This window comes from Gopherus flavomarginatus, chromosome 2, assembly GCF_025201925.1.
Source record: "Gopherus flavomarginatus isolate rGopFla2 chromosome 2, rGopFla2.mat.asm, whole genome shotgun sequence".
Taxonomy (NCBI): Eukaryota; Metazoa; Chordata; order Testudines; family Testudinidae; genus Gopherus; species Gopherus flavomarginatus.
This window is the reverse complement of record NC_066618.1, coordinates 290,165,692-290,192,227: the sequence shown is the minus strand read 5'-3', so window position 1 is coordinate 290,192,227 and position 26,536 is coordinate 290,165,692. Positions and strand designations below refer to the sequence as shown.

Here is a 26,536-nt window from a genome sequence, read left to right as displayed (position 1 = left end):
CTCCAGTCGAAGAAGGTATTGAAGCTGGGACTCCCATATCCCAGGTGAGTGCTCTAACCAGGAGGCTAGAAGTTATAAGGTGGGCTTCTCCACCACCTGCCATTTTCAGTGGAGGCAGGCAGGCACCAGGAACCTAGCTCAATCCCACAAGATGCGCCTTTGATGCCTAAGCTACCTGACTCCTGGTGATGCGTTCCCATCTGTGGATCACTAAGCAGAGATGGGCACATCCCTGAAGCCTGGATGTAGGTACCTATCTCTGAGAGAGGGGCAGAGCTTAGGACACACCCCTCTTGTTGAACTCTCCCATTAGGCAGCTCCCCATCTAGTGTGCTGGCTTTTGTGGATCACATTCTTAGGTGTCTGTCTTTCCTCATTCACCGTATGGGTAGCCTAGGCTCCTAACTCAGGCTTTGTGGATCAGGCTTTGTTCCTGTGTTTTTCTAGATGCCCAAAAGTTAGACGCTCAATGTTGCAACCTTTAAGTTCCTTCATGGGTCCCACTCACCGCCACTAGAAATAGTAGTTTGATTTAAGAATAATTTTTGTTTATTTTTCAAAGGCCAAGCTTCTGCTTCGCAAGTGTTGACTATTTTCTGCTTTGGTTATGGCTCTTTAGGGTGAAAGAGGCCCCCCAGGCTTACGAGGACCCCTCGGACCCAAGGTAAGCATTTACCTCTGTCCCATTGAGGACTACTTCTCAGAAATCAGGACAAGTTTGCACATTGTCACTGGAGCTGGTGGAAAAATTAATTGAAAATATGGTCCATTTTTTACTGGAAAATATTTTGGTAAGACATTTACTAAAAATGTTTTTCTGATTTTCAGTGGAAAAGTTTGCAACAGAAACTTTCCAAACAACTCTATTTATTTTTCTGTGTAATGCGTCTCTGGTTGTGTACATGCAAATATTAGGATAGCAAATAACTTGTTCACTTTCCACATACATCATTTTTATGTCTCTATATAAAGCTATAGCTAAGGTTGTGGGCCAAGTCCTGCCATGCTTACTGAGACAAAACTCACACCAACTTCCCTGGCAACCTGGAATCCATACAATCAGAGAGTCAGTGCACTTACAGAGTGAACTGCACTTTAGACTCCTTTGCGGTACCTCAGGTATGCTGCTCAGATAACAGGTGTTGCTTCCTTCACCACCTCTCTGCTGTTCAGCTGCTCTTGGAGTGGATCTCTGGGTTACAGCTTCTGCCCACCCCCTACCATTTCCCAACTATGTTAACACAACAGGTCCAATTGTATTCAGAGGACACCTGCAGGAAACTTCCCCCTGGGAGCCTGTGAACAGGGGCTGATTAAAGTGGCTAAAAACAGCTTCAAAATGAACATTATTTATTCACCCATAGGTAAATGGTAAGCAGAGAAAAGGGTTCAAAGAACAGAATTTTGTCTACATTTTGCCTAAACTTTATCCTTTCAAGTTCCTCTTAGCCCAGGTACTTCGGTCTCTGGGTGGGAGAGACAAAGTGCCTCGCATTCTTCGCTTGTCTCAATGTCTGTCTCTGAGCATCTCACCTGTGCAGCAGCTGCTGGCAACTCCCACTCCCCTTCTCCCTCAAAAAAAATTTTTTTAACTGCTTATCGTCCTTTTGATCTCTAGTCTCTTTTTTTAGCAAATCAGCTGTGCCACTTTAGGCTGGCATGTGTGAAGACCATCTCCCCAGTTAATGGCCCAATAATTGTCCACTTGAAGCTGTCTTATCTCTGCTCATTGTTTTTTCCTTCTTGCTCTTCCTGTTAGCCCTTTTTAATTCTATGCTGTGTGGTCAGACAGAATGATATTAAGGAAATAATATCAAGCTGAGGTACATATAACCATTAAAATAATACAGAGATATCTCTCCCATCTCCAGGGGCATTTTCGAAGAGGTGGACATGGGAAGAGAACAAAATCTATGGTTCCTGACACAAACTGCAGTTATGTAGTCAAATTAGCGTTTTGTGGTTTTCACGTGTTGCACTGTTTTTGAAAATATAGTCTTGAGACTATTAAATTTCAGAATTACCACCACACCTTTATTAAACACATCCACATTTGCTGACGGTCTACAAGAAATTAACAATATTCTTCTGGGATGAGCTGGGTCATGTTTAGAGCCTAGGACAGATTCTTCCTAGTTCTCTATTTGGATTGATCAAGTCATGATCAAGAACTGAGCAGGAAAACAGTCCTTGAATCATGAAATAGATTTAAGAATAGGAAACTTTTAAAGCAGGAATATAGCTGTATAAAGAATTGATCCAGCCATGTCTTATATTCCTGGAAAAATCTATCTATCTCTTCCTCATGCTGAGTCTGTTCTGCTACATTCCGCACTGACATGGCTAAACTGGTCTCTATTTTTCTTTTTTTTTCTTTTGCAGTCCAGAACACACGAGCAGTAATGCAAAGAGAACTATTATTACAAAAAAAGGGAGAAAGAAACATATTAAAAAACACTAAATGAAACCTATTGTTCAATATAAAATAAAATATAAAATAAAGATATTAGGAAACTTATCTGTGCAGGGAAAAACAGCATGCACTTTTTTTTCAGCAAAGCTGTGTTCTTTAACAAAATACATCTAGCATGAGGTATCTGCAGTGAGGTCTGTTACAATATCTTCCTCATTGCAACATGTAGAACTGAGCAACATGATTGCACAGCAAGCACCAGAGCAGGATATTTCCTGTGTCTTTCTTAACCCTCGCTTCCCAGTGATCATTAAAACAGTTCAAACAATTGCCCAGACTTTTTTACATATATATTATTGGCAATTTAATTTTTAACAATGAGGTCTTTTAGATTGTGGAATAGTGTCTTAAAGGGTAGGGTTGAAAGTCTATCCCTGAATCATTTAAAACTGCACTGGAAAAAAGCACTTAACAATATACCGTAGGGAACAGCCCTGCACTGATAATGGAATGAGCAATGTTAATGTTTGACTCAGTGCTTCTTTTCCAACTCTATGATCTTCGGAATAAATATCCTGTGGTTACCTGTATGTGCAATCTACTATAGGAAAGTAAGTGGTTGCTCCCAAGTATGATGTTTTCCTGTGTCTCACAGAATACATGCTAACCTACAGGCAATTGGAGTTCCTAGTATAAAACCACACAAAAGCAGCAGTATTAAACACCCTAGTTGTCCCAACAAAGATGTGAGGTTCTGACCTGGTCTCTGTCTATCAAGTCAACACAGTTAGCAAAAGAAGGATCTTGATGGAAATTGGATGCTCTATGCTAGCTGACCCACATACTAGGTAAACCAAAATAATGATGGGGCCTATGTTCCCACTCTGTTACATGGCGTGGCATGGAGCTGAATCATGCATGTGCTCCGAAAATTGGGCAGAGCACTTTGTAAAGAGGAAAAGTAGTTTCAGGATATGACAAGTTATCAGTGGATTTTTCCCAGTATAATGAATCAATGACTATTCCATGTCCCTATGCTATCATAGGTTGAGACCGTTCCCCTACAACGTATTAATAATTATTGTGGAGGTTCCATGTAGGATGTGCAGGAAGTGTAGGTGATATTTTCTGAGCTGTAAATTAGTGGTAGACATTGGTCACCTTTCTCAAACATTAAGAATCTTGCTGGTCCTTAACCCTTTCCTCTCACTGTTTCAGGGAGATAGGGGAGTTCCTGGTCTTCCTGGCCAGCCAGGAGACAGAGGCGCACCAGGAGTTGGAGTAGCTGGACCTCCTGTAAGTACTAAGCAGACCTCACTCACTTTTGATAAGACCAAGACACGGCCATTGCCAGCTACTCGAATGAGCATGGAGTGGTAAAGCTGCGGGGTGGATGCCCTTACTGTTCTCGGAGTGGTTAATATCAGTTTCTGCTGCTCCTGAAATTATCTGTGTGGTTTTGACACATTGGCTCTGCGTGACACTGGAGCTTTGTGTCATTACACACTGAACACAGTGTGTTTTGGGGTGTGTGCATTTCTGTTGCACAGCGTGTCTCACTATTTAGCTACTGTACAGATTGTCATTTAACACCAACAGACCACAAGTGAAATTTTCACAAGGAGAGTAAGGACCTTCTGACATCATATTTCCCCAGCTCGCATGCTGAGTCTAGCTGATACAAAAAAATTTTTTTCCAATAAATACCGTTATTTTTCATCTTTGTTAAGTTTTAGAAAATTGAAGCAAATGATTATGCATTCTAATTAGCGAGTCAAACATCTTAATAAATAGAAAGATACAAAAGTATTTTAAAACCTGATTTTCAGGAGATGCACATTCCTTTTAAAACTTCTTTTCTGTAGTATTTTGACTATTTAAGTGCACATAATACTTTTCAATTGAGATTTATATGAATCCTGTGCAGTTATGCCCCTTTGTGCTCACAGCTCTGTCAGCTGCCTTCACCTTTGGAATTTTCTCCCCTTTGATAGACTACAAAGTACATCTTTTGGACTATGCTCTGGACAAATTGGGGTTTTTATGGCTCTGGGGTCTGATCCTGCCAGGTAGTGAGTGTGTCGGATCCCTGATAATATCAATGAGATCTGAGGACACTCCTTACCTTTCAGATGCTGCTCAGAATCTTGCAAATTCAGGCCTCAGGTGTGTAAGTGTGTAAACAGACTTCATTCTTGGCCACACCCATGAGAAGATAGCAAACATCCTAAAATCCTTTATAACCATCTGTGCATCCTCACATACTGTGTCTTAGGGTTAGTAGTCCCTACTCCAGCCAATACTTGCCAATGATACCCTGCAGTGGTATCTAGATTTTGCACTTTCTCCTTATACCTGGAACTGGAAATAACTCTGCTATGGTAAGCTGTATCGCTGTGTGGTAACTGATGATAAATTCTGACTGTATAGTTTGCATTTCCCATGCTGAGGACTTCTTGTTTTAGAGAAGATTAGGCAAGAGATCAATCATTTAATACCCAGTCTCAGTCATAACAACATAATGAGACCTGCACTATGGCTTCTGCTTTACCCAAAGGGCACATGCTATTCAGGATGTGCCAGGTTTTTGGCTAGCACGTTGGTGAGGCTTGGTGATCTGCTCCTGCTCTGGCACATACAAAATCCTGTTGCCTTGATTTCTAAATGACAGCTTGTTTTTTCTTGAATAAGCTGAAAGCCTCTCAGGCATGAGTGCTCATACTTTAAATCTGATTATGATTACACCAGGCTAATTAATTTCAGTCGCATGAATGAGAATTTTAAAATGAATTTATCAATTAAGAAAATTCATTAGCTTTTGTAAAGCCTGGTGTGCCATTACTGTTTGTTATTTATTAGTTATTGGTAGGGCACAGTATAAATCACGATTTCACGGAGAGCATGGAAATCATGAAAATGCCCCCAAACCATGATCTTTTAATTTTTTTTTTTAAAGGACAATGTCAGCAACAAAGTCTTTAATACAGGACATTACTTAAACTGGTCAATTTCAAGGATGCAGTGAATTTTACAAGTAAATGTAGCCAGTTTCAAGGACAGAATGAATTTTCCTTTTATAATTCATTTCATCTTTGAAATGAACTACATTTACTTGTAAAATTCATTCCTTGCACAAACTCCAGGAAATTATAATACTTTTGCCATCCTGAATTTGTCATGAATTCCTCTCCACCCCGCAAAATCCTGTGATTTACGCAGGGCCCTTGTTACTGGGCTCAAATCAGGGGTACCTGGATGAAATTCTATAGCCTAAGTTTTGCAGGATGCCAGACTAGATGATCTAATGGTCCCTTCTGTCCTTAATATCTGTTAATATGAATGACTAGACTAAGAGTATCAAAATCTGGCCCAACTGCATATATCATTCACCTTACTTCAGGGCATTGTTTTTTCCTAAGTCAGAAAGAGTTATACGGCTTGCTCGCAACAAAGAAAACAAGTATGATATTACCATCTGCCAGCCTGTATCATGGACATGCATGTAGCTATTGGGGGGAGGGATAGCACAGTAGTTTGCACATTGGCCTGCTTAAATCCAGCATTATGAGTTCAATCCCTGAGGGGGCCATTTAGGGATCAGGGCAAAAATCTGTCTGGGGATTGATCCTGCTTTAGGCAGTGGGTTGGACTAGATGATCTTCTGAGGTCCCTTCCAACCCTGATAGTCTATGGTTCCATGGAACCTGCTTCCATGTTGGCCTGTTGCTTACAGTGATGGATGTGAGGTTAGTTCAAAAACTGCCGTGTCTTTTATTTTCCATTCTGCTTCCAGAAAAAAATGCTGATTTTTTCTCTCTCTCTAGGGACTTTCTTTCTTTCTTTCTTTCTGCTTTCACTCGATTCATTCTGATCTCAGCTACACTGGCAGCTCATCAGTCTGGAGTACTGATGTTGCTGGAGTTGAGATTTGCACCGGTGTAAGGGATCAGTCTGGCCTGTCATGTGTGTGCATCCTACCCCAGCTGCCAGAGAGAGAGGGAGAAAGTGCTGCATGGGGAAATAGATGAACTCTCGCTCATGATGATATTTCCTCATGGAAGTTTCCTTAGCTGTTTCCACGTGCTTGATGGGGATTTCTCTCTCTCTCTCCATGGTTACTAAGGAGTTGCAGTTTGATGGATTAAACAGTTTGTAAATCTGCATCCTTGCAGCCCAAAATGAGCAGCTGCTGTGAACCCACTGGGCTCTGTGCTTCGGGCTCCTTTATACTGTTACTGATTGTACCCTGGGGTTACTCACTGCCTGGAAGACTGTTGGACACAGCACACCATGTGTTCTTGTTTTCTTTAAACTCCTCTGCCTTCATTTACTTTCTTTGTTGCTAGCTTCATCTGTTTCAGGGCAACCTCCTGCTAAGCTGATTCTGTTCCTTTTCCTGACCGCTCCTCCTATGCTTTCCATTAACTCTATACTTATGTTGCTCTTTAATCACTCACACCAGGATGTTACATTCAGGCTCTGCTGCCCTTTTCATCTCTGTGTTATTGCTGTTTGTTTGCAGGGCCCTGTGGGACCAGCAGGAGACAAAGGGCCATCGGTACAGTATGTCTTGCTAACTACACCCAGCTTTTACAGAGGGGGACCACCGTGTAGTCAAATGTTCCATTGACTATTGATGATTTTGTTAAGGCGTGTTTATATTTTCCATTTGCTTGATAATGGTGGAAAGATACAGCTACATTATTTAGGCCAGCGTTTCTCAAACTGGGGTCCAGGAGGATACTCCGGGGGGTCCATGGCCCCCGTTGATCAACTCCTCCTTCCCCTCCCTCAACTCCTCTGCCTCCCTCCCAGTGCATCCTGCACGCTGGAGAACAACTGGGACAAAAGGGGAAGAGCAGGGATGGGCTGCGGTCGGAGGAGAGGGTGGGAAGAGGAGGGGCAGGGGTGGGGCCTTGAGGGAAGGGTGAAGTGGGGGTGGAACGTGGGGGGCACTGAAAATGTTTAAATTAAAATGGGGGTCTTTGGGTTGCTAAATTTGAGAACCGTTGATTTAGGCCATGATCCAACAAAGCACTTAAGCACCTGCTTAAGTTTGGGACTGCTCACATGCTTAAAGTTAAGCATGTGTGTAAGTGTTTTGCTGGACTTTTGGCAGAAAATAACAATACATCGCCTCACTCCTGTGGTATCTAACCAGTCACAAGATAGCCGTGATTCACCAGTCTACCACTTTGTCATGATAAAAAATCATAGCTTAAATTGACTTCTGCTGACACAGGTGTAAATGTAGCAAGTGGAGTTAATTCTGATTCATAGTGATACAGGGAGATCGGAATCTTGCCCCTTGTGCTCATCATTTAGCGCAAGGGACAGGGAGACAGGACGTCTGGGTTCTGTTCTCCCCTCAGCAGCATGGCCTTCGGAGAGTCAGTTCTCTCTCTGCCTAACTGTGCACACCTGTGAAAGTGCTATAATGCCGACCCCAACGAGGGGCTTAATCTGTGAGGCTTAATTTATGGATAGTTCCTTGAATTCCTTCAATGGAAGATACTATATTAGCACAGAGTGTAATTAAGTTTTTCTGGAAAGTCAGTTCGGATGTTGCTAGTTAAATGGGTTCTGGCAGCTGATGGGCTGTGAGTTCCATTTCTGCAGCAGACAGGAATCTGGCCGCTGCTAAATATGTGGATGGGGTACAAACACACTGCCAACATTTCTGATCAGGTTTATTTCTTCTCATTTTACCAGGGCCCTCGAGGTTTACCAGGTGTTCCAGGTCCACAAGGGCCAACTGGGCAGGATGTAAGTAAAGAAAGCCAGAGTTTAAATGTTTATTGTAGTTAAAAGGGCTACTCACAGTCAATATATCACCTTAAAAAAACCCAGTCTTTATCAGTCCAGAAGCGGGTTCTTTAGGGTGGGCCAATGAGAGAATTAATAGTGATGGAACAAAATTAACCAAATCAAAATGTAGGTCAAACATCTGGTAGAACAACCTAGAAGACCTATTAGACTACGGAATAATGTCTCTAGGGAAGTGGGGGAAGACCCATCACTGAGCCTGCTAGAACGACACTGGGGAAGGCCTATTGTCTGGGAATAATCCTGCACTGGCCGGGGAAGCCTCAAGATAGCCAGTCACTTTCTTGGGTTTATGATTTCTGTGATTCTCTGACACTTAATGAAAACAGGAATCTTGGGCCCAGGGTCGCTGATGGCTTTTTGTTGCATTGCCATGCGGAAGAGATGACATTTTACCTCTGGCCAGCCTTTCTTCGAACTCCTGCCTTCTCAGAGTGTGAGTCACAGAAATGATGCTCTCCGTGGTGAGGAACAGAGGGAGGTCTTCACATGTCTGCTGGGGGAAGCTGATCCCTGCCCCTGGCTTGTGGACACTTGCTGTGTCACAAGCACTGCTCTGTGGAAGGTGGAGGATGCTCTTTGCTGATCAGCAAGTGCTGAGCTATAGGAACCAGTCCTTGGTGGAAGTGGGAAAGGGGCACTGGATGTGTTTAAAAGGGATGATGCTGCATCATCATCAGCTGACATAACATTGGGACATGGAAAGCTGACACCTTCATGTAACTGTCTTTCTCTACACAGTGTTGTGACACTGTGAGACCCTAAATGAATCCCAGGTTCTCTAGGCCCATGAAAATATATGCCACGGCTTCAGAAAACTGAGGGGCTGCTGTAACAATCGTTGGGTGTAGCTCCATTGAGGTAATCCGAATGGCCCAAAGAGACGTACTGTGAATCTGAATGGATCTCTTCTCTCTTCCTCCTGGGGGTTTGCAAAGGAACATCTCATTTTCTTCCTGTACACTTGGGTTCCTCTAGGTGTGGTCTCACACTCCTCACCCCACCATGGAGAAGAAGGGATGAATTATCTCCTACATTCCTTACTTCTGGGGGACCCAGAGATTTGCTCTGTGCTGGTACTTCCTGACCACCCCTGCAGCCATCACCCTGCTCCCTCTGGGAGAGCGGGTGCTGAGAGCTTGTTTTGGCTAAAGGAAGGTAGCAAAGTTAGCTGAAAGTTAAAGCATCTTAGTCTTCCAGGAGTATCTACAGTCTTTTAATCGCAGGATTTTTGCCTGTCTCAAGGAAGCAAAGTGTAAGAAGCAACATGACATCTTGCCAGCATTTCCCGAATTCCCCAGAAGAATAATTATAAGGCAAATTTCTCCTTCACATGCATCTCAGTCAACGAAGTTGCAGTTCCTTGGGAACCGCAGCTGTTCCCCACTGAAATTCATTATCACAGTTTTATATTCATAAGCCAGAGCAAGACAATTGGCTGCAGAAGGGCCCTTCTTTTTATGCCGGTGTTAATGCAGACACAGGAAAAGAGCAATTGAAATTTCTTCTGATTTCTTCCACCCCAGCTGAGGCCAGATGTCTCTTGCGGGGAAATCACCAATATAGTCTGATGTCACTCCACTCCACACAGCAGTGGAGACCAGGAGTGTGCAATGGAAAAGGACGGGACCTTTCCACGGGACTCAGTGGTGTCTCACAAAGCAGCCCTGACAGAACTGGAGATGGCAGGAAGCACTGTGCTGCAAGGCACCCAGAACGAGCGTACCCACTGAGCCACTCTCTAGGAGAGTGCTATGTGCCTTCCCCTCCGCAGCCCACCAGCTCTGCTGATGGATGGTGAGGGACCAGGCCCCTCCATGCCCTGCCTCTTCTCAGAGAACTTGCTTTCCATGCTCAAGTTTGAAAATGTCGATCTCAGAGCTGTGCTGGCTGTGGGAAGAGCCATGTTGCCAGATTTCACCCAGCCAAATGTCATGGGTGTGCAATTGCCTGAAATAAACCGGCCTACGTTTCTGTGGAACACTTCTACACATAGATGTAGGCCTGACTGATAAGTAAGGGGGGCAGTGACAGGCACCTCGAGGGTGAGGATCTCAAATGTTGCCAGATTCTGGCCCTTCTGGAGGCACTTCCTACATAGCCCCTTCCATGTTATAGAACGTCTTCCTTTCCCTTCCAGGCCCAGACCTTGGGTATTTGACATATTAGTGGTGCCTTGCCAGTTGCCCATCTCAATCTGTCTCTATCACACACATTTCTCTGAAAACTGGTATCAAACTGCTCCCACAAACGATGACTTGCTGGTGCTCCAAGTGACTGCCAGGGTCCAGTCTTGCAGTTTCAGATGCAGGATTGGGGCCTTCGTTTTAAATGCTCCAGTTGGGCTCAGTCTTCAGTGCCTCATTCATCTCTCCTTGAAACTGCTGCAGCTCGACCAAGTATTAACTGTGCCTTTAGTGACCATGAAAACATGATGAACCAGTTTTGCCCGAGGGGGTAACTCCAGTGGCATTAAGAGTAAAACCAGAGAGGAGTATGGAAGGGTGTGTAGTGAGAGCGAGTAATTCAGAAATAGAGGTGGATGGAGAGAGGTATATTCTAAATGTTACCAACATGTAGATACATTAGTAGTTCTTGTAGAAGTGTGTGTGATTGTCTCAACACTGACAGGATTGTGTGACAGTAGGCACAAATGAGCAGTATCCTAGGATGGCGTGTTTATGTGTGTGTGAGGAGCGGGAAGAGAAGCAAGGTCTTATTGTGAGTTAATCTCATAGATTTTTCTCTCCCTTGTCCATAGGGTTTACCTGGAAATCCTGGGGAAAGAGGACCTCCTGGAAAGCCAGTATGTCATTTCACTTTTAGATTAAATCCCAAACAATTCTGCTCTTCTCTCTTTTATATCAGCACCTCCATCTACCCCATCCTTCACAGTGACAGTTAAATGTCGCTTGCTGTTCTAAATGGAAGAACAGCTACAAGAACTAAGAGTGACGAGTGATTACGGTAAAAGCTCCTGTGGTAGGTTTGGCTCAATATAAATATAATTGAATATGCTGTATGTAAATGAAAGCAAAAGCTGGTATATTCTCTTAGTATTTGCATATAAAACCCAAGGCCAGAATCTGTATTTTCTACACATGTCCTGCACGGTCCATCCCTGTATTCTGGAATAAATTTATAACGCCATTGACAAAGGACATATTGGGCCCAGTGAGCAGCAGACAGTGCAAGGAAAATCAGTACCATGCCACAGGGAATTTTCATGTAAATTTACCTTAAGGGTCTCATTTTATAAAACACTTTTTAAACAACGGATTCTTGTTTCCACAGGGTGCCTCCTCCCTCCTTTCTCCTGAGGACATAAATCTCTTAGTCAAGGTACAGGCTGAAATTGCCTTTGTGATGAGATTGTTTTTTGCTTTTAACTTGATGACTGATGCTACATTATGGAGATGTGTCTGAACTGTGAGTGCCAGATGTGCATCTGAATATTCTAAACAGCCAGATGTGCAAGCAGTTTGCAGTTCATAGAGTCACACTGTCAACTAGTGCCATTGGGGACACGTTAGAGACCAAAGCGGGTATGGCCAGAGTTAAATATTCTCTAGTAATCTCCACCAGTGTTTTGGCCTACAAAGGCCCTTACAAGCTGATGTAATTTAGACCAGCCCCAAGGTTGCTGCTCTAACTTTTAGTGAGGCCTGAACTGGCCCTCTGAAGCACAGGGATCAAATATTTTCAAGCATAATTCCCTAAAGATAGGCTTTCAACGCCACTGAAAGCATCTAAATAAAGGAGTCTGATTTCCAAAAACGCTGAGCCTCTATGTCTCCTGCTTAAGTCAGTTTAAGCTGGAGGTGCTAGGTGCCCTTTGAAAATCAGTCCACGTTTGCATGAGGTGTCTAACTGGGGATGTAGGTGCCTACCGTTAAGTGCCCACATTTGAAAATGTTGGTTTGTAGGTTTGCTGTTGCTGTCCATGAAGGTGATTTCATGGGAAATGATTCAGTATTTGACACCGAGCAGTTGCTAAATCTTTAGTGATGGCCAAGGGCAAAATAGCAAGATTTTTAAGCAGTCTAGGGACGTGGCAAGAAGTCTTTACCTAATGCTTAAAAGGCACTGAAAAATGAACTGCTAACTGGTCTCCTCCTCAGAGCTGAAAAGAGCAGCCCTCTCTAGTTACTACCTTAGGTGAAACCTTGTATTCACACAGCATCTCTTCTCCAAAGATCCCAAAAATCTTTACACAGAGTGCACTGTATGAAGTTGTTTTGTATTCAGTAGCACCTGGAGACCCCAGCTGAGCTCAGAGCCCCATTTGTCTAGGGGCCATACACCCACGCAGTAGGAGGCAGACCCTGGTCTAAAGGGTCTATATTCTAAGTCAGACAGACGCCCAAGGAATAGCAGGGAAAAGAGCAGCAAATGCATTGCCCAAGATCATACAACAGATCCCTGGCAGAGCTTGGGATAGAACCTAGTCCTCCTGCCCTATCCACTGGACTGCACTTCTTCTCTGTATACTGGGCTCACTTCACCCACCACTGAAACAAGGCCAACCCTCAGGCAGAAATGTTAGGAATTCTGTTCACTTGCCGGGCGGTTTTTGAAATAAAGAATAATGTAGTGAACTGACACTTCAAAGAACAGTGGAGGGAGACAGAGCGTAATTCCCCATGATGGAATTTGGCCAGGGTACTGTGGCATACATCTACTCTTGCAACAAATGCCAAGAGATCTTTCATGACCACAAGTAGGGGGTGCTTCACTTCTCCCTATTATTCCACAGTGACTACCACCACTCTGCTGGACATAGCTTCAGCACTAACTAGGGGGCAAGGGCCCCCATCCTGCTTTCTCTAGCGGTGGGAAGACTGTGGCATGAACTCCGCCCCAAATTAAGGACCATCAAAAACCTGACCACTTTCCACTAAAAGTGCAAGGCACCTTTCTTTAACCTGCTTTCTCTAACATAAACACATAGCAACAGGTTTGTATGTTATGAACACCACACTGCATGAGACACTCCACTGCTTGTTTCTCCCTGCAGGGAGAGGATGAGGGAGAGCAAATGACACGTGACAGATGTGTAGCCGTATCACTCAATGCATTACTGGAAGGCGCTCAGATACTATGGTGACCAGCATGGTATAAGAACCTATAGAGAATAGAGTAGGAGCCACCCCCAACTCCCTGCAGCTCCTGGGTTTTCCCTGGACAGCTGCCCTCCAAGCAGTGACCCAGCCTAGCTTTTGAGGCTAGATAAGACACTGTTTTGAATCTGTAAGTTAACAAGAAAGAATTTTTATTTTTTTTGTATTCCTGCTTCACGTTTCTCCTCTCTCTCTCCCCCTTAGAATAGGCCTTTCCTTCCATTCTGTGAGCCTGGCTTGGATACTGCATTATAACTCATCTAGCCCTCTTGAGGACTGCCCATAATGCCTACTCAGGTGCCACAACAGTTCTGTGGCCTACCACTGATTTGGAGCACAGACCTAGAGCGTACGCTCAGAGTGCCGCTGAACGTCCATGGGGCTGGAAGGGAGCCTCAGTCTCATCCCTAATGCTATTCTCAGTGTTACCTCGTCTCTTTTAGGATGTGTGTAATGACTGTCCACCTGGCCCCCCGGGGCTCCCTGGAGTGCCAGGCTTCAAGGGCGATAGAGGGGCCCAAGGACCTCCGGGCAGAGATGGCCTGAATGGGAAAATGGTAAGAGAACTGCAGTAAGGTTCATGCTTCAGGATCACTTTGATAACTGTCTTTAGCCTTATTTTAATATTCTTGCATTTATTGTCATAAAAGGAGCAGTGCACTAGGTGCTTCATAGACAGGCCCGAAGCCCAGCTCCTAATACAGCCACTTTACCCTGCTCTGGTAGCACGAAGGAGCTTAGGAGGAGGAGGGGACAGGTGGAAGGGTGAGGGAGTGGATGGAGAACTCCGCCCTCCAACAATTTAGGGATCTACTTTATGTTGGGGCTTGCTCCAGCCCTGAGAGCAGCCTAGAATACAGGAGCCAGCCAGCCATCCCCCTTGCACTACACCTCCTACACATCCAGTGGAAGAGCCTGCTAAAACCAGTGAGGACGTTTCAGCTGGGCGCCTGCAGACAAAGAGAGGAGGCTACACACAAACGAAGAGGAGAAGATGAGAAACAACCAAACCGGGGGGCTGAGCAAAGGAGAGGGGTACAGTTCTAGGAGCTCAGGGACAGCTGGATGGATTTTCTGTTTGTCAGGAGACAGCCCGCGGGGAGGTGTGAGGGAGTGATTTTTAAGGAGGGGCTTGAAAAAGGGGAGGGTGGGGGCCTGTGAATACATGATACTCGCTGAGAATAAAGGTTGCAGAACTGGATCTCTAATATGTAGGGATCTAAATGAGAGAGGAACAGTTGTGGGACTCCAAGCGTCCATTGTGCTTCTGCATATCTCACGTCATTTCAGATCTTCCATTTACATAGTGCCTCTCACCCTGAAGCACTTAACATATGCGGGAACCACCTCTCCTAGCCACTGAAGGGCTGCTGTATTGGAGTGGAACACAGGAGCTGTGTAAGACAAGATGGGAGAGATGCCACATCCAGCTTTAGCTGGGGAGGCAGAATGTGTTTTCCTCCAGTTCAGCCAGGAAACCACTTATTTTTGCAGAAAGCCGCCTGGGCTGTTTAATTGCCACAAGCAGCCAGGACTGTGGTTGTATATTTTATCCAAAACAAAGCACCTCTGGTAGCGCAGTGCCCCCTGGCACCGTGCTGGGGTATTGGTTCAGTACAAATTCAGAGGATAGAGTCCCATTTATTGACTCCCACCAGCTTATTCTTTTTTGGAAGTCTCTCATCCCAGGACTGGCCAAGGTTAGTACCTGTGTGCATGTGTAATACCCTAGCTACGTGACTGTGATTATGTCTCCCTCTAGTGGCTGGCCTGTCTTTTGAATAAGACCTTTTGGTGTTACTGGAGCCCTCTGATGCCGTATATATGTAATCAGGAGCTTCTCACACAGGCCCAGAGCATCCAGGATAGCTGGACTGAGTCCTAACTGCATTAGGCTGCAGAATTGAAAGCTTATCCTTGCATCTATTGGTTCTGCACATGATAGGTGGCTGGACACTTACTGTGTCTTTCTGATTTGTGAGTAATTAGTGTGATTGAGCGCTCTTTCCTCTTTATTGTAGGGCGATCCTGGACCCCGGGGTCTCCCAGGCCCCCCAGGGGTGGATGGTCCAAAGGTCAGTAATTCTCCTCAATGAACATCACCTGGATCGACTCCATTCTTATGTAGAGCAAAGGCTGAAGTGGAATGCAGAGGGGAAGAACTTATGTGGGACTTGAGTGGTAGACAGGTTCTGTGCTGCCTTTCTGAATTTCAACCCCTGAGTCACACAGTTTCCCCGTGGACAACCCAGCAGTATAACGTAGTATGTAGCATTCCCCCTCCCCCCACATCTCTCTGTTTGCAAAGACCAGTGAGGTTTTGAGCCTCCACACAGAATTTGGTCTCAATGGGAGCGATGTGAGGGCAAGGATTGCAGGATGGGCACTTTACTATCAATTTGGATCCGCTCACCTGAGGAAGGAGGGAGAGCCCCAACCCTGGAAATCCTGCACCTTCCTTTCTACTTGACTAATTCCTTCCTTGGATGGTTTTGATGTAACAAATGATTTGGTATGCTGGGGGCTACATTAACAATGCACCGAACTGTTGGTCTTTTAAATGGCCACAGTCACTTAGTCTGTAACACCCAGTATTACTTGGAAACACATTGGAAGAAGGGCTGATCATTTTAGCTATTTACCACGTCTCAGCCTTGTATTCAAGGGTCATTGACAAACACCAAGCCATGAAGGATTCTAGTAATTTAACACTTAGAGCTCTGGCCTTGTGTAACCTTCGTGATCAGTTTGCTCAGAAAGTCAGTGCTTAATTACAGTTGAAATATTTACGATAACCTAATGTGAAACAAACCAAAACTAATCAATGGCAGTAGAGATAAGGAGTTTCCCCCTAGACTTACCTGCCTTCCAGCACTTGGTTCCAGTCTCAAACAGTGTCTGCTGTTTAATTCCTTTTTCTCTGCGGTTATTACAATGAACAAGGATTTATACTGGTTCAGAAAACCGATTTTACTTCTTGCCATGAAAAGTACAGAAAGGGCAATAAAAGAACAAAAGGAAAGGTGCAGTCGGTTAAGACGGGAGAACATTCTGAGAGAAAACTCAGAAAACAGCTGGTAACCCAAATAGATGTATGTGTTACAGGTAATTGCTGCGACCACTCCGCAGTCTGAGAAATAACCATTCTCTGCTGGGAGGGAAGACTGAGATGGGAAGACTCAGCATTTGACTGACATAATGGCATAAGATTTGAATTGTCCATATGAACATGAACAAACCTAAATCTAATAGGTAGTCAATATCCCAAGTTGCATTCAGTTCATATATGCACGTACCCACAGTCTGCAGGTGCTCAAATGAAATAATAGACAGAGAGTAATGCCAGAAGATAGCCAGCTGCTCTGTTGAGACTCCTTCCCAAATGCCTGGTAGGGTTTCTGCAGGATTTAAAGTGCAGAGTGCACTGCTCTTCTGAAAGCCCAGCGGGGCCGCCCAGAGGATTCAAGGGGCTAGGGCAAAGCGGGGGAGCTGCGCTGCTTGTACTCACCTGGCAGCGGTCCGGGTCTTCGGTGGTGGGAGGGGGGGCCTTCTGTCGCTCCGTGTCTTTGGCAGCACTGAAGGGCCCCCTGCCGCCGAAATGCCTCTGAAGACCCGGACCGCCACCAGGCCAGGGCTCGTGGGGCCTCTGCGGGGCCTGGGGCAAATTGCCCCTCTCCCCCCCCCAACCTGGGCGGCCCTGAAGCCCAGCGTGGCACACTCTGGGATAGAAATGCCAAAAACTCCCCAGTGTATAGTTCAGTGGAACTGCAGGTCCTTTCTCCATCAATCCCTAAATCCAGACATATTTTAAGTGATAAACTGCAGACGGTTTTCCCCCGCTTGCCTAACTGTTATTCTGTATTGAACAATGCTGTGTGTTGGGGACACTATAAATTCCACACCCAGCAATTTAGTAGTAATCTGGGACATTGGTAAAGTCATATTTTGGGCTTCCCAATCTGAGTCGTTTCCATACAATGTTTTGTTAAATTTTTCTGGTGTGTGGGCAAATAAACGTGGGTTAGGCGGACAGTGAGACCCCAATTCAGCAAACCACTTAAGCAAGTGCTTATCTTTAAGCACATATGTAAGTCCCATTGGAATCAATGAGACTTAAGTGCATGCTTAAAGTTAAGCGTATGCTAAAGTGCTTTGCGAAGTGGAGCCTACAGCTGGGAATGTCATAAACCTTAGTGGCTTTCAATGGCTTTGTTTGTTATCAGGGCACTAAAGGAGACCGTGGGACATCTGGAGATGCTGGACCAAAAGGTGGACAGGTAAAAAAGTGTGCTTCCCAAGTAGTACAACTGGAATATGTGTCTAGGATATAATCGTGACTCCTGCCCTGGCCTCATTGGGGACAGAGGCAAAGTTCCTCGGTATCCCTAACCCCCAGAGGGATGAGGGTAAGAAGACTTGAGCTGGGACCCTCCCCATCAGGATGCCCTCCACTTAAACCCTCTCCTCCCTGCCACCATCATCATTTTCTGTGGAGTGTCTGTAGGCTGCCATGTGGCCTTTATTCCCACCACTGTCATCACCACCTCTGGTATCTCTGGGAGGCATCCAGTTGGCTGCCTCACCCCTTGTTGGTTTTTAAGGGCTGACCATCTGGCCTCCTTCCCTGGCTAGTGCACAGGTGAGACGTGGGGGTGGGCAGCCTTTTCCAAATTGGGATCCAGAAGGCTCCACCATGTCCTGCTTCTACACTGTTGTGGTTCTCTCTCATCTGGCACCTGAAAAACCCCAGGCTATTCATGCTATGAGGGAGTCCTCAGCTACCCAAATGGCTAATCCAAAGATATGATGGGTCAGCAGTTAAGGAAAGGCCTCTGTCTTGTCTGGGGGAGAAACTTGGGGATTTTCCAGGGGAACTGGGATCCTGCAGGAACAGAGGGGAATTAGACAAATTGTGGCCAAAATCAAGCCCAGGTTTGCTGTAGGTTTCATGAACCTTACACTGAAAGTGGGTCAGGTTTTTGGTCCAGTAATGAAGCCCCATAATCTGGTAAGTTTCAAGTTACAAACATTTTTCCGAGCTCTCATTTTGCATAGCTTTCTGCCTTGGCCTTTCGCTCTTCCTCTCCCAGCTCCGATAGGCACAGAACAGCAGATGCCATAGGAAAAGTACATCCTCAACATAACTGTGCTTCTTTCTCGACTGACTGCTAACACTGCAATAATTGCTTAGTGAATATTTCCCTTGCATACAAACTATGCAACTCATACCAAGCCTGTTATTATGTTTCTTGACGAGTTATTCAGTCTCCAAAGCCTATGTATATTAAAGACTTTAGATACAGCATAGAAGTACATCCTTTGCACGCCGAAGCTTCAGTTTGTAATCCCAGGATAGCTTATTTCCTGAGGCCCAACCCTTCTGTGTGTTCACACATTTCACTGTTCTATCACTGCTTCCTTATGACTGCCATTTATTAACCTAAAATCTGGGGGACGTAACTGAAGAATGAAGAAGAGATTGACACTAATCTAATAGCTCTCTTGTGATTCTGCAGGGTCACCCTGGAATGCCTGGCTTCTCGGGACCTCCTGGAAACCCAGGCCCGCCTGTAAGTTTTCCTCCTTTTTCCCCCCATACTGAGAAGTGGATCATCATGCTGCATAGGTGTGTGTCTCACGAATAAGTGTAGCTGCAGACTGCATATGCCACAGAGGGCCACTTCCACCCACCTCTGTGCCATTTCTTTGAAGTTTCCCATTGGGTTTGTAATAGACCCTGAAGCATCATAGAGTCCCACACGCATGATAATTGCTACTTAACGCAGCGTGCAGCCATTGCTTTGCCTCACGAAAGTAAATTTATGCTAAACTTTTGTTGCTTGCTTTTATAGAAAAGACAATGGGCATGACATATTTTTTTCACTGCTCCCACATGGTAAAAAATACTGGTGCTTCCCATATATTAGATGAAGCAGCCAGCTGGCTTTAGAAATAACAACGGTCAAAAGGGAAAATGTTTGGCTCGTTGACCGTTAAATGACACGCAAGGATCTTAGACAAGGGTTTCTCTAGTTTTCTCGTGTTGTGGGCTTCTTCAGATAGGATTGTCCCCCCGCTCTCGTGCATTGCCCTTTCCAGTTCCCCATTCTCTCCATTAGCCACGGTGCTTCTTTACATGACAAAAGCGTATTAGGATGGTGTTGAAGAGAAATGGCTAAAATCGGTTTGCTTGAGTGCATTGTCACCCTGGGAGCTCTATCTTTTCCCTTATTGTAGGACTCTGACAAATGTCCCTTGAAGCCACTCTGGCTTAACCTGGCCAGGTCCCGTTGCAGTTTGACCCAAGCCCTCCTAAATGTTTGCAACCTCCCTCTAATCCCTGTGTCAGCAGCAATCTGACCATGGCAGAATTTATATTGCACTGTTGCTTGGCCATTGTGACATCAGCACCACCAGGAAGGGCTCGGTGGGTCGCTGAGCACGGTTTTGAGGACTCAGACAGTGAATACATGCTTTCTGGCCCAGAATCACAGAACCTGTTGGGTTGGGATGGTAGCAGGAGTGGGTGACCATATCCATTTGCTTGCCTGTTGGCTGTATTGATTGTACAACCTCTAAACCAGACTATCTAGTCTCTTTGCATATTCAAGTTATGATTAGGACCCTACCAATTTCATGGCTGTGAAAAACATGTCACGGGCCATGAAATAAGCCCATCCTCGTGAAATCCGATGTCCTTTTGTCCTAGGAGCACCCCAGCAAAAGGAGGCTGGGCTGGAGAATGACAGGACTTGTCCATCTCCTGCACAGCTGCTCTGGGGGAGGGGTAAGACCAAACCCACCTCCAGGTGCCTCCCCTTGCTACAGCATGCTCTGGGATTGGGCAGCAGCCCCAGAGGTTCCTGCAGCTGGAGAAGGCTTGTGGAATTGGATTCGATCTTCTCCATGCTGCTGGGAGCACCCCAGCAGGGGGCTGCTAGCTGCTAGGCAGGACTGGGGCAGGACAGGACTTGAGTATCTCTCCCAATGGCAGATAGTGCCACCGCCCCTCCTCCCCACTCTGTCCAGCTCTGAAGGCAGCACAGAAGTGAGGGTGGCAATCCCATGACCTCGTGCAACAGGCTTGTGACCTCCCCCCACAATCCCCTTTTGGATCCGGACCCCCACGGTTACACCACTATGAAATTTCAGATTTAAACATCTGAAAATGTGAAATTTACCAATTTTCAAATCCTAGGGCTGTGAAATTGACCATACATTACCATGAATTTGGTAGGGCCCTAGTTATGGTGATTCCATAGCCTGCCTGAGCAGCTTGCCTTGTTGCCAAAGAATTTATAATTAATAAAGTTTCTCATAATATTTAACCTACGTTTTTCTTGCTGCAACCTATGCCCGTGATATCTTGTTCTGTCCATGTTGACTAATGATTCCAAGATTTGCCTTCTGCAGCATATGCTCCGAGATATTTATCCCAGCAGTTCTAGTCTTCTCAGAGTTAGTTTGGGCACAATAGTTTTCTAATTACTATATATTTTCTGGAATGGCAAACAATCTAAAATGTCTGAAAATGTACGGCTTAGGAGGCTAATTATACACAGAGGTTGGTAACTGCTTTTCCGAGATGAATTAATGTGAATGATTGCTAATAGGAATGAATGGCAGAAAATGTACCAAATGCCATCTGTGGTACTGCCTGTGTTGACAAGCAGCAAAGAATCCTGTGGCACCTTATAGACTAACAGACTTTTTGGAGCATGAGCTTTCGTGGGTGAATACCCAGTTCCTCAGATGCATGTAGTGGAAATTTCCAGGGGCAGGTATATATATGTGCAGGCAAGCTAAAGTGTTGACAAGGATATACTACGAACGAGTAATACATATTCTTTCTGCTTTGTTTTATTTAGGGACCAGAGGGCAAACCAGGACCTGCAGGACCCCCAGGAACGCCTAGGGATATAGTAAGCCATTGACCAGGGGGTTAGCTTCTTTAGAGTAGGGCTGAACTGAAGCAAACATGAGGTTTTCCCCCAAACCCCTCAAGTGATATTTAAAATGCTATTCATGTTGAATAGGCCCTGCTGGAAACTCTTTGATTCCTTTTCTTCTATGCAATCCAACCTTTCCAGAATTAGAATTCCTGATATAGCTGTGATGTGATGGGAAAACCCTTCAGTGAGCAAGTGGCTTCCCCACTCTTCTCCAAACTCAGTCCACATAAGTTATAGCAGGATAAATATCCTCCCTTCACGGGGTTTGGTTTTATTTACCAAAGGAACTTAAAATTCAACTGTATGAATCCAGTCTAAGCTTTCTACTCAGGCTTGTCATCTCCTAAGGTTACTCTCAGACCTGCTCAGCCCACAGCCTAGGTTTGGATCTCAAGAGAGAACCTACTGTCTTTCTCATATCCATACAGGTAGTGACACACGTGCAATACTGAATCAGCAAAACACACTTAACATTTCCAAGCAGGATCATCACCTGCTGACACAGTGCTGGCTAATAAGGGTGAAAGGTTAGTGACTCCACAAGGCCTGCTAGGGATTTCGTTATTGCCATCGGTTGCACAACAAGGAAAGTGCTCAGATACTGCCGTGGTGGGTGGCAGTAAAATACCCTGAGAGAGAGATTGAGCTTAGCTTTTGAATCTGGTTGATCTTCATTGCAAAGTGAAACAGAAGATTCCTTGTTATGAATCAATGTCTCTCTTGTTTTCGAGAGGAGGCATCTTGGAGTAACACAGGTTGTTGAATCAGAATAATGCAGCTGTGTGTAATTATGATGCATTTCTGGAACTGGATTGCTAATGAGCCTGTCGCCCGTTAGCCATTTCTTCAACTCTAGCCTTCATCAGTAGTGACCAAGCATTGCTCCTCTGGTGGCTGTTGTGAGATGAGTTAGTCATAGCAGAGAGGCCAAGGACTGAGCTTTTCTTTCAGCCCTAACAGGTGGTCAGGGTTGAAGCAATGTGTGACAGCCTGTATGCTGTACAGTCCCATGGATAAACAGGATTTCATTTACAGGGACAGTCGACTAAACACCTTTCATAACCACCAATTTAATATATACAGACTGTAAAACATGCATTGACTGGCTTTTATATTAATGTCGATAGCACAGTGCTGGGCAGAGACGTACTATGTTGTTATCCGCTTCTTCACAATGTACACTTTTGAGACCAAATCCAGCCCTCTCCTAAGTGGCTGCAGTTCCCACTGAAGTCCATGAGAGTTGCATCTGTTTATCTTGGAGGCGAATTTGGCCTTTGGTGTCAATAACTGTGAATACAGCATAGCAAAGTTTGGTCCCTAAGGGAGTGGAAGTGTGAATGCATTAGAGACATGTTCATGTCTCCTCCTCTCCCAACTCCGGGTTTGTGAAGTGTTCTTTCTTGTGAAGCAGCATCTGAAAAGCTTGTCTGAACATTGCCACATCAATGGTCTCTTTACAGGGTAAAGATGGCCCACCAGGTCCCCTGGGCCCACCAGGACTGCCTGGCCTTCAGGTAAGGGACAACTGCCTGCTATTTTTCATTCAATATGTTACACTTCCTGTAAGCAAGTGGACACAGCCAGTGCCATTTCTGAGCTATCTTGGAGTGGATGTGAGATTTATATTGTCAAGTTAACTCCAGATTCACTGGGCTCCGTACAGTATGAGTTCTGGGTCGGGTACCTTTCAGCCAAGTGATGGTTTCCAAAACAGAGTCATCTGTTCCTCCTGCCTGACTCTTATTGCCCTGGCAGAGATCTTCCCATAGAGGGCACCAATGTGACATAATGCCTCCAAGCCTGGGGGCACAGATAATTGTATCTGCAATTCATACTACTACAGGGGATGGGATTTTGTTATGGTCTAGTGCCCAGGATGTAATGATCCCCCTGTATTGGCTCCAGAACAAGTGCAGGATTAGTTTAATATCTGAAACCCCATTGATCTGGCAACTGTGTGGATCTAGTGAGTCTTATCTATCTCTAATGTCTATGGGCCAGATCCTCTCCTGGTGTAAATCAATGTAGGTATGGAAGTGAGAAAGGGGGATCACACAATGCAATGCACAGTGACCAAGCAGAGCAGTCATCACAAGATTCACACTCACAGAGACATACCCATCTTCTGTATAGCCACCCTGGCCCCCTAATGGATGTTTCACTTACAGGGCGTTGACGGCAAGGATGGCAAGCCTGGATCTCCCGGGGAACCGGTAAGGATTCACGTTGTACACATCATCATTTCAAGCTGCCACAGTCAGGTTTTCAGAGCCCACGCCTGGCTATCGCTTTTGGACTCAGGAGAGTCTGTTTACTTGCATCTCGTTCACACTGAACTGCCTTGAGCAATCTATTAGTGTGCAAATCTTAGCATCTTGAAAGTAGACCTGGCCCTTTACTCTGAGGATATGTGTACACTGTGAACTAGGGGTGTGATCCCCAGCTCAAGGACACAAAGCCAAGCTGCCATGCTAAGAATAGCTAAAAATACGACAAGTAGCTGCAGTGTCACAAACTGCAGGAGAGGCTAACCTAGCTGCAGTGTCACGAGCTGCAGGAGGGGCAGCTGCCTGGAGTACGCAGCTCGGTTCTCAGCGGGTACGTACTCAGGGTGGTTTGCCACTCATGCTGCTGCAGGGACACTCTGTGTGTAGAGCATTAGCTCAATAAGAGCTAACATGGGCAGATCTCCTGGAGCTGGGACTCACAGCTGCAGCTCAAAGCGTAGCGAACTCCGTAGTGCTCCTGTAAATTCTAGAGAGACCCAGGTCAGTCGTGTAATATTAAACCTAGTGAGCTGGTTTTTGCGGATTATGGGGCAGGGAAGGGAGTAGGAAATGCAGCCTGAAATGCACTTGTTGGGTTGCAGAGTGACCATGCTCCTCCCTTGGAGAGGAAGTTTTGTGTTTGATTTCCCCCCATTGTTCTTATGCACGGGGAGGAAAAGGAGCTGACCTGGAGTTTTCCAGCCAAAAGGCTGTGTTAATAAAGTGGACAGGAATTAGCATTCCCCTGGCATATGCATATTACTCTGAGAACGCGCTTCCAGCATCTCTTGCCCCCATCTCTCTTCCTGTGATTTGCCAAAATATGGCAAGCTCTTTCCTTTCCATGACAGCGGACAAATACTCAGCATTAAGGTATTGTGTAGACTGAGCCACCTTTCAGAGTCAGATGCACGCAGTTGTGCATAAACAATTGCACGTGCCCCATTTCACTGTGAAAATACCCCTTTTATATGTACGCACCAGATAAGCATGCAACTGCGTGCATCTAATTTTGAAAATCTGGTCCAGACAGGTACACCTGGCAACAGGCGTGGGCACATCTTCAACTTCCAAAGCCCACATTTCTAGAAGCAAGGGTGGTTTACAGCTGGGTGGAGGGTGCCTGAATGTCCTGTGTGTGCACTCAGATGCAGGTTTTGTGGGAACTTTCTTATTGTATTCACATTTGAAGGGATAGCTCAGTGGTTTAAGCATTGGCTTGCCAACCCCAGGGTTGTGAGTTCAATCCTTGAGGGGGCCATTTGGGGAACTGGTGTAAAAATCTGGGAATTGGTCTTGCTTTGAGCAGGGGGTTGGACTAGATACCTCCTGAGGTCCCTTCCAACCCTGATATTCTATGATAACCCTCATTAAAACTAATGGCAAAAAGCAGAATCCCTTTTCAGATGATGATGATGAGGCATATGCTGGCAATGACAGAACAGTATCATATTTGGAATGTGCGTGTTTCCATTAGGGCAAACCAGGAGAACCTGGGCTCCCAGGCCAAGAGGGGGCCAGAGGGTTACCGGTAGGTACTACATCAGATGGTTTAATCCAGAAACTGTCTTATCCATTACACTGGAAATTCTTTGGGTGGGGATGGCCTTTGACTGTGTGTGTGCGCGCATAGCACCTAACACAAAAGAGTTGGCCTGGCTGAGACAGGCATTTCCACAGCATAAACGATAAAAAATAATCCAAGAAATCAAACAGGGTATTTCTGGATCTTTCGTCCCAGAATTCTCTGGAGCAGATTGTGCAGGTCCTTTGCCTGGAGATCAGGATGTAAGAAGCCTTCCACCCTCCGGGTGCCCCACACGCCAGGGCTGCTCACTGCTGTAGGCCATGCATCCTGGGGATGGAGAGAGGGGAGGCCATGGCCCCACCCTTTCCCCTACACACTGTGGGCCAGGCACAGCAGGAAGAGCAGCTGCACCACCATAGGCTCCCCTGTGCTGCTAAGGAGAGGGATGCTGCCTCCCTGGGATACAATTCCATGCTGACCAGGGCCTGTTAATCTAACCAGAGAGGTTTTAAGGGCAGCCACTGTGCACACACCATTTAGCCAAGCTCTTCCCGAAGGTCCATGCATCTGGCTGTTTTCAATGTCACTCTCTTCTGCAGGGCTTCAAGGGGCACAGAGGAGATGCAGGTCCCCCGGGCCCCAGGGTAAGTAACATGCACCCCTCTGTGTGTGCTATAGAAGGAGATGGGTAAGTCAGCCTTAAAAGGGCTCCCTAAAACTGAAAGAGAACATTTTTACAGGCCTTTTTAATGTGGTGTTCATCAGTTGCTGTGACCTTGTGGGGCTGGCTTTTCTGGCTGCCTTGCAGCGGGTGGCAGTGCACAGGGTGGACCCAGCTGTATGCTGCCTGACGCAGCTGGGGAGAGTCAGTGGCATTACTGGCAGGGCCGGCGCTTCCATTAGGCGACCCTAGGCAGTCGCCTAGGGCACCAGGATTCAGGGGGCAGCATTTTGTGCACTCCCCACGGGGCGTACGGGAGCTTCCAGTTCCACTCCCATCGTGCCACCGAAGAAGGACCCTCCGTCGAAATGCCGCAGGCGACAGCGGCAGTCATTGAGCTGCTCAGTTGCCTGCTGCTGTTTTCCGCGGCATGTCAGCAGAAGGTCCTTCTTTGGCGACGCAACAGGAGCAGAACCGGAAGCTCTCGCACGCCCCGTGGGGAGCGCACAAAATGCCGCCCCCCAAATTCTGCCTAGGGCGCCAGAAACCCTGGTGTCGGTCCTGATTACTGGCAGCCTCCTTTTCTGGACTTCCAGCTAACATTAGTGCTGGTGTATTGAGTGGTCACTGATGGGTTAATGCAGCACATCTCATGTCCCTTCCATAATGTCCCTTTGCATGTCAGTTTCACAGCACAGCTCCCTGTGTACTGCCGTGAAAGCCACAGCACAGAGTTCACAAATGCAGGCCAGGGGACTGGGAAACT

The 26,536-nt window shown here is 45.9% G+C and overlaps 1 protein-coding gene across 5 annotated transcripts in view; it reads left to right on the top strand.

Annotated features, from left to right (window-relative positions):
* COL22A1 (collagen type XXII alpha 1 chain) overlaps window positions 1-26,536 on the top strand; it is a 372,600-nt gene that overhangs the window by 283,318 nt on the left and 62,746 nt on the right. Inside the window, exons 39-48 of one of the 5 annotated variants that reach the window (XM_050940510.1) lie at window positions 620-664; window positions 3,632-3,709; window positions 6,936-6,971; window positions 8,126-8,179; window positions 11,001-11,045; window positions 11,534-11,581; window positions 13,803-13,916; window positions 15,381-15,434; window positions 17,583-17,636; window positions 18,876-18,929. In XM_050940510.1, the coding sequence (XP_050796467.1) occupies window positions 620-664; window positions 3,632-3,709; window positions 6,936-6,971; window positions 8,126-8,179; window positions 11,001-11,045; window positions 11,534-11,581; window positions 13,803-13,916; window positions 15,381-15,434; window positions 17,583-17,636; window positions 18,876-18,929 (582 nt within the window). The remainder of the gene's footprint in view (window positions 1-619; window positions 665-3,631; window positions 3,710-6,935; window positions 6,972-8,125; window positions 8,180-11,000; window positions 11,046-11,533; window positions 11,582-13,802; window positions 13,917-15,380; window positions 15,435-17,582; window positions 17,637-18,875; window positions 18,930-26,536) is intronic. The other 4 variants (XM_050940512.1, XM_050940511.1, XM_050940513.1 and 1 more) reach the window with 4 other exon arrangements.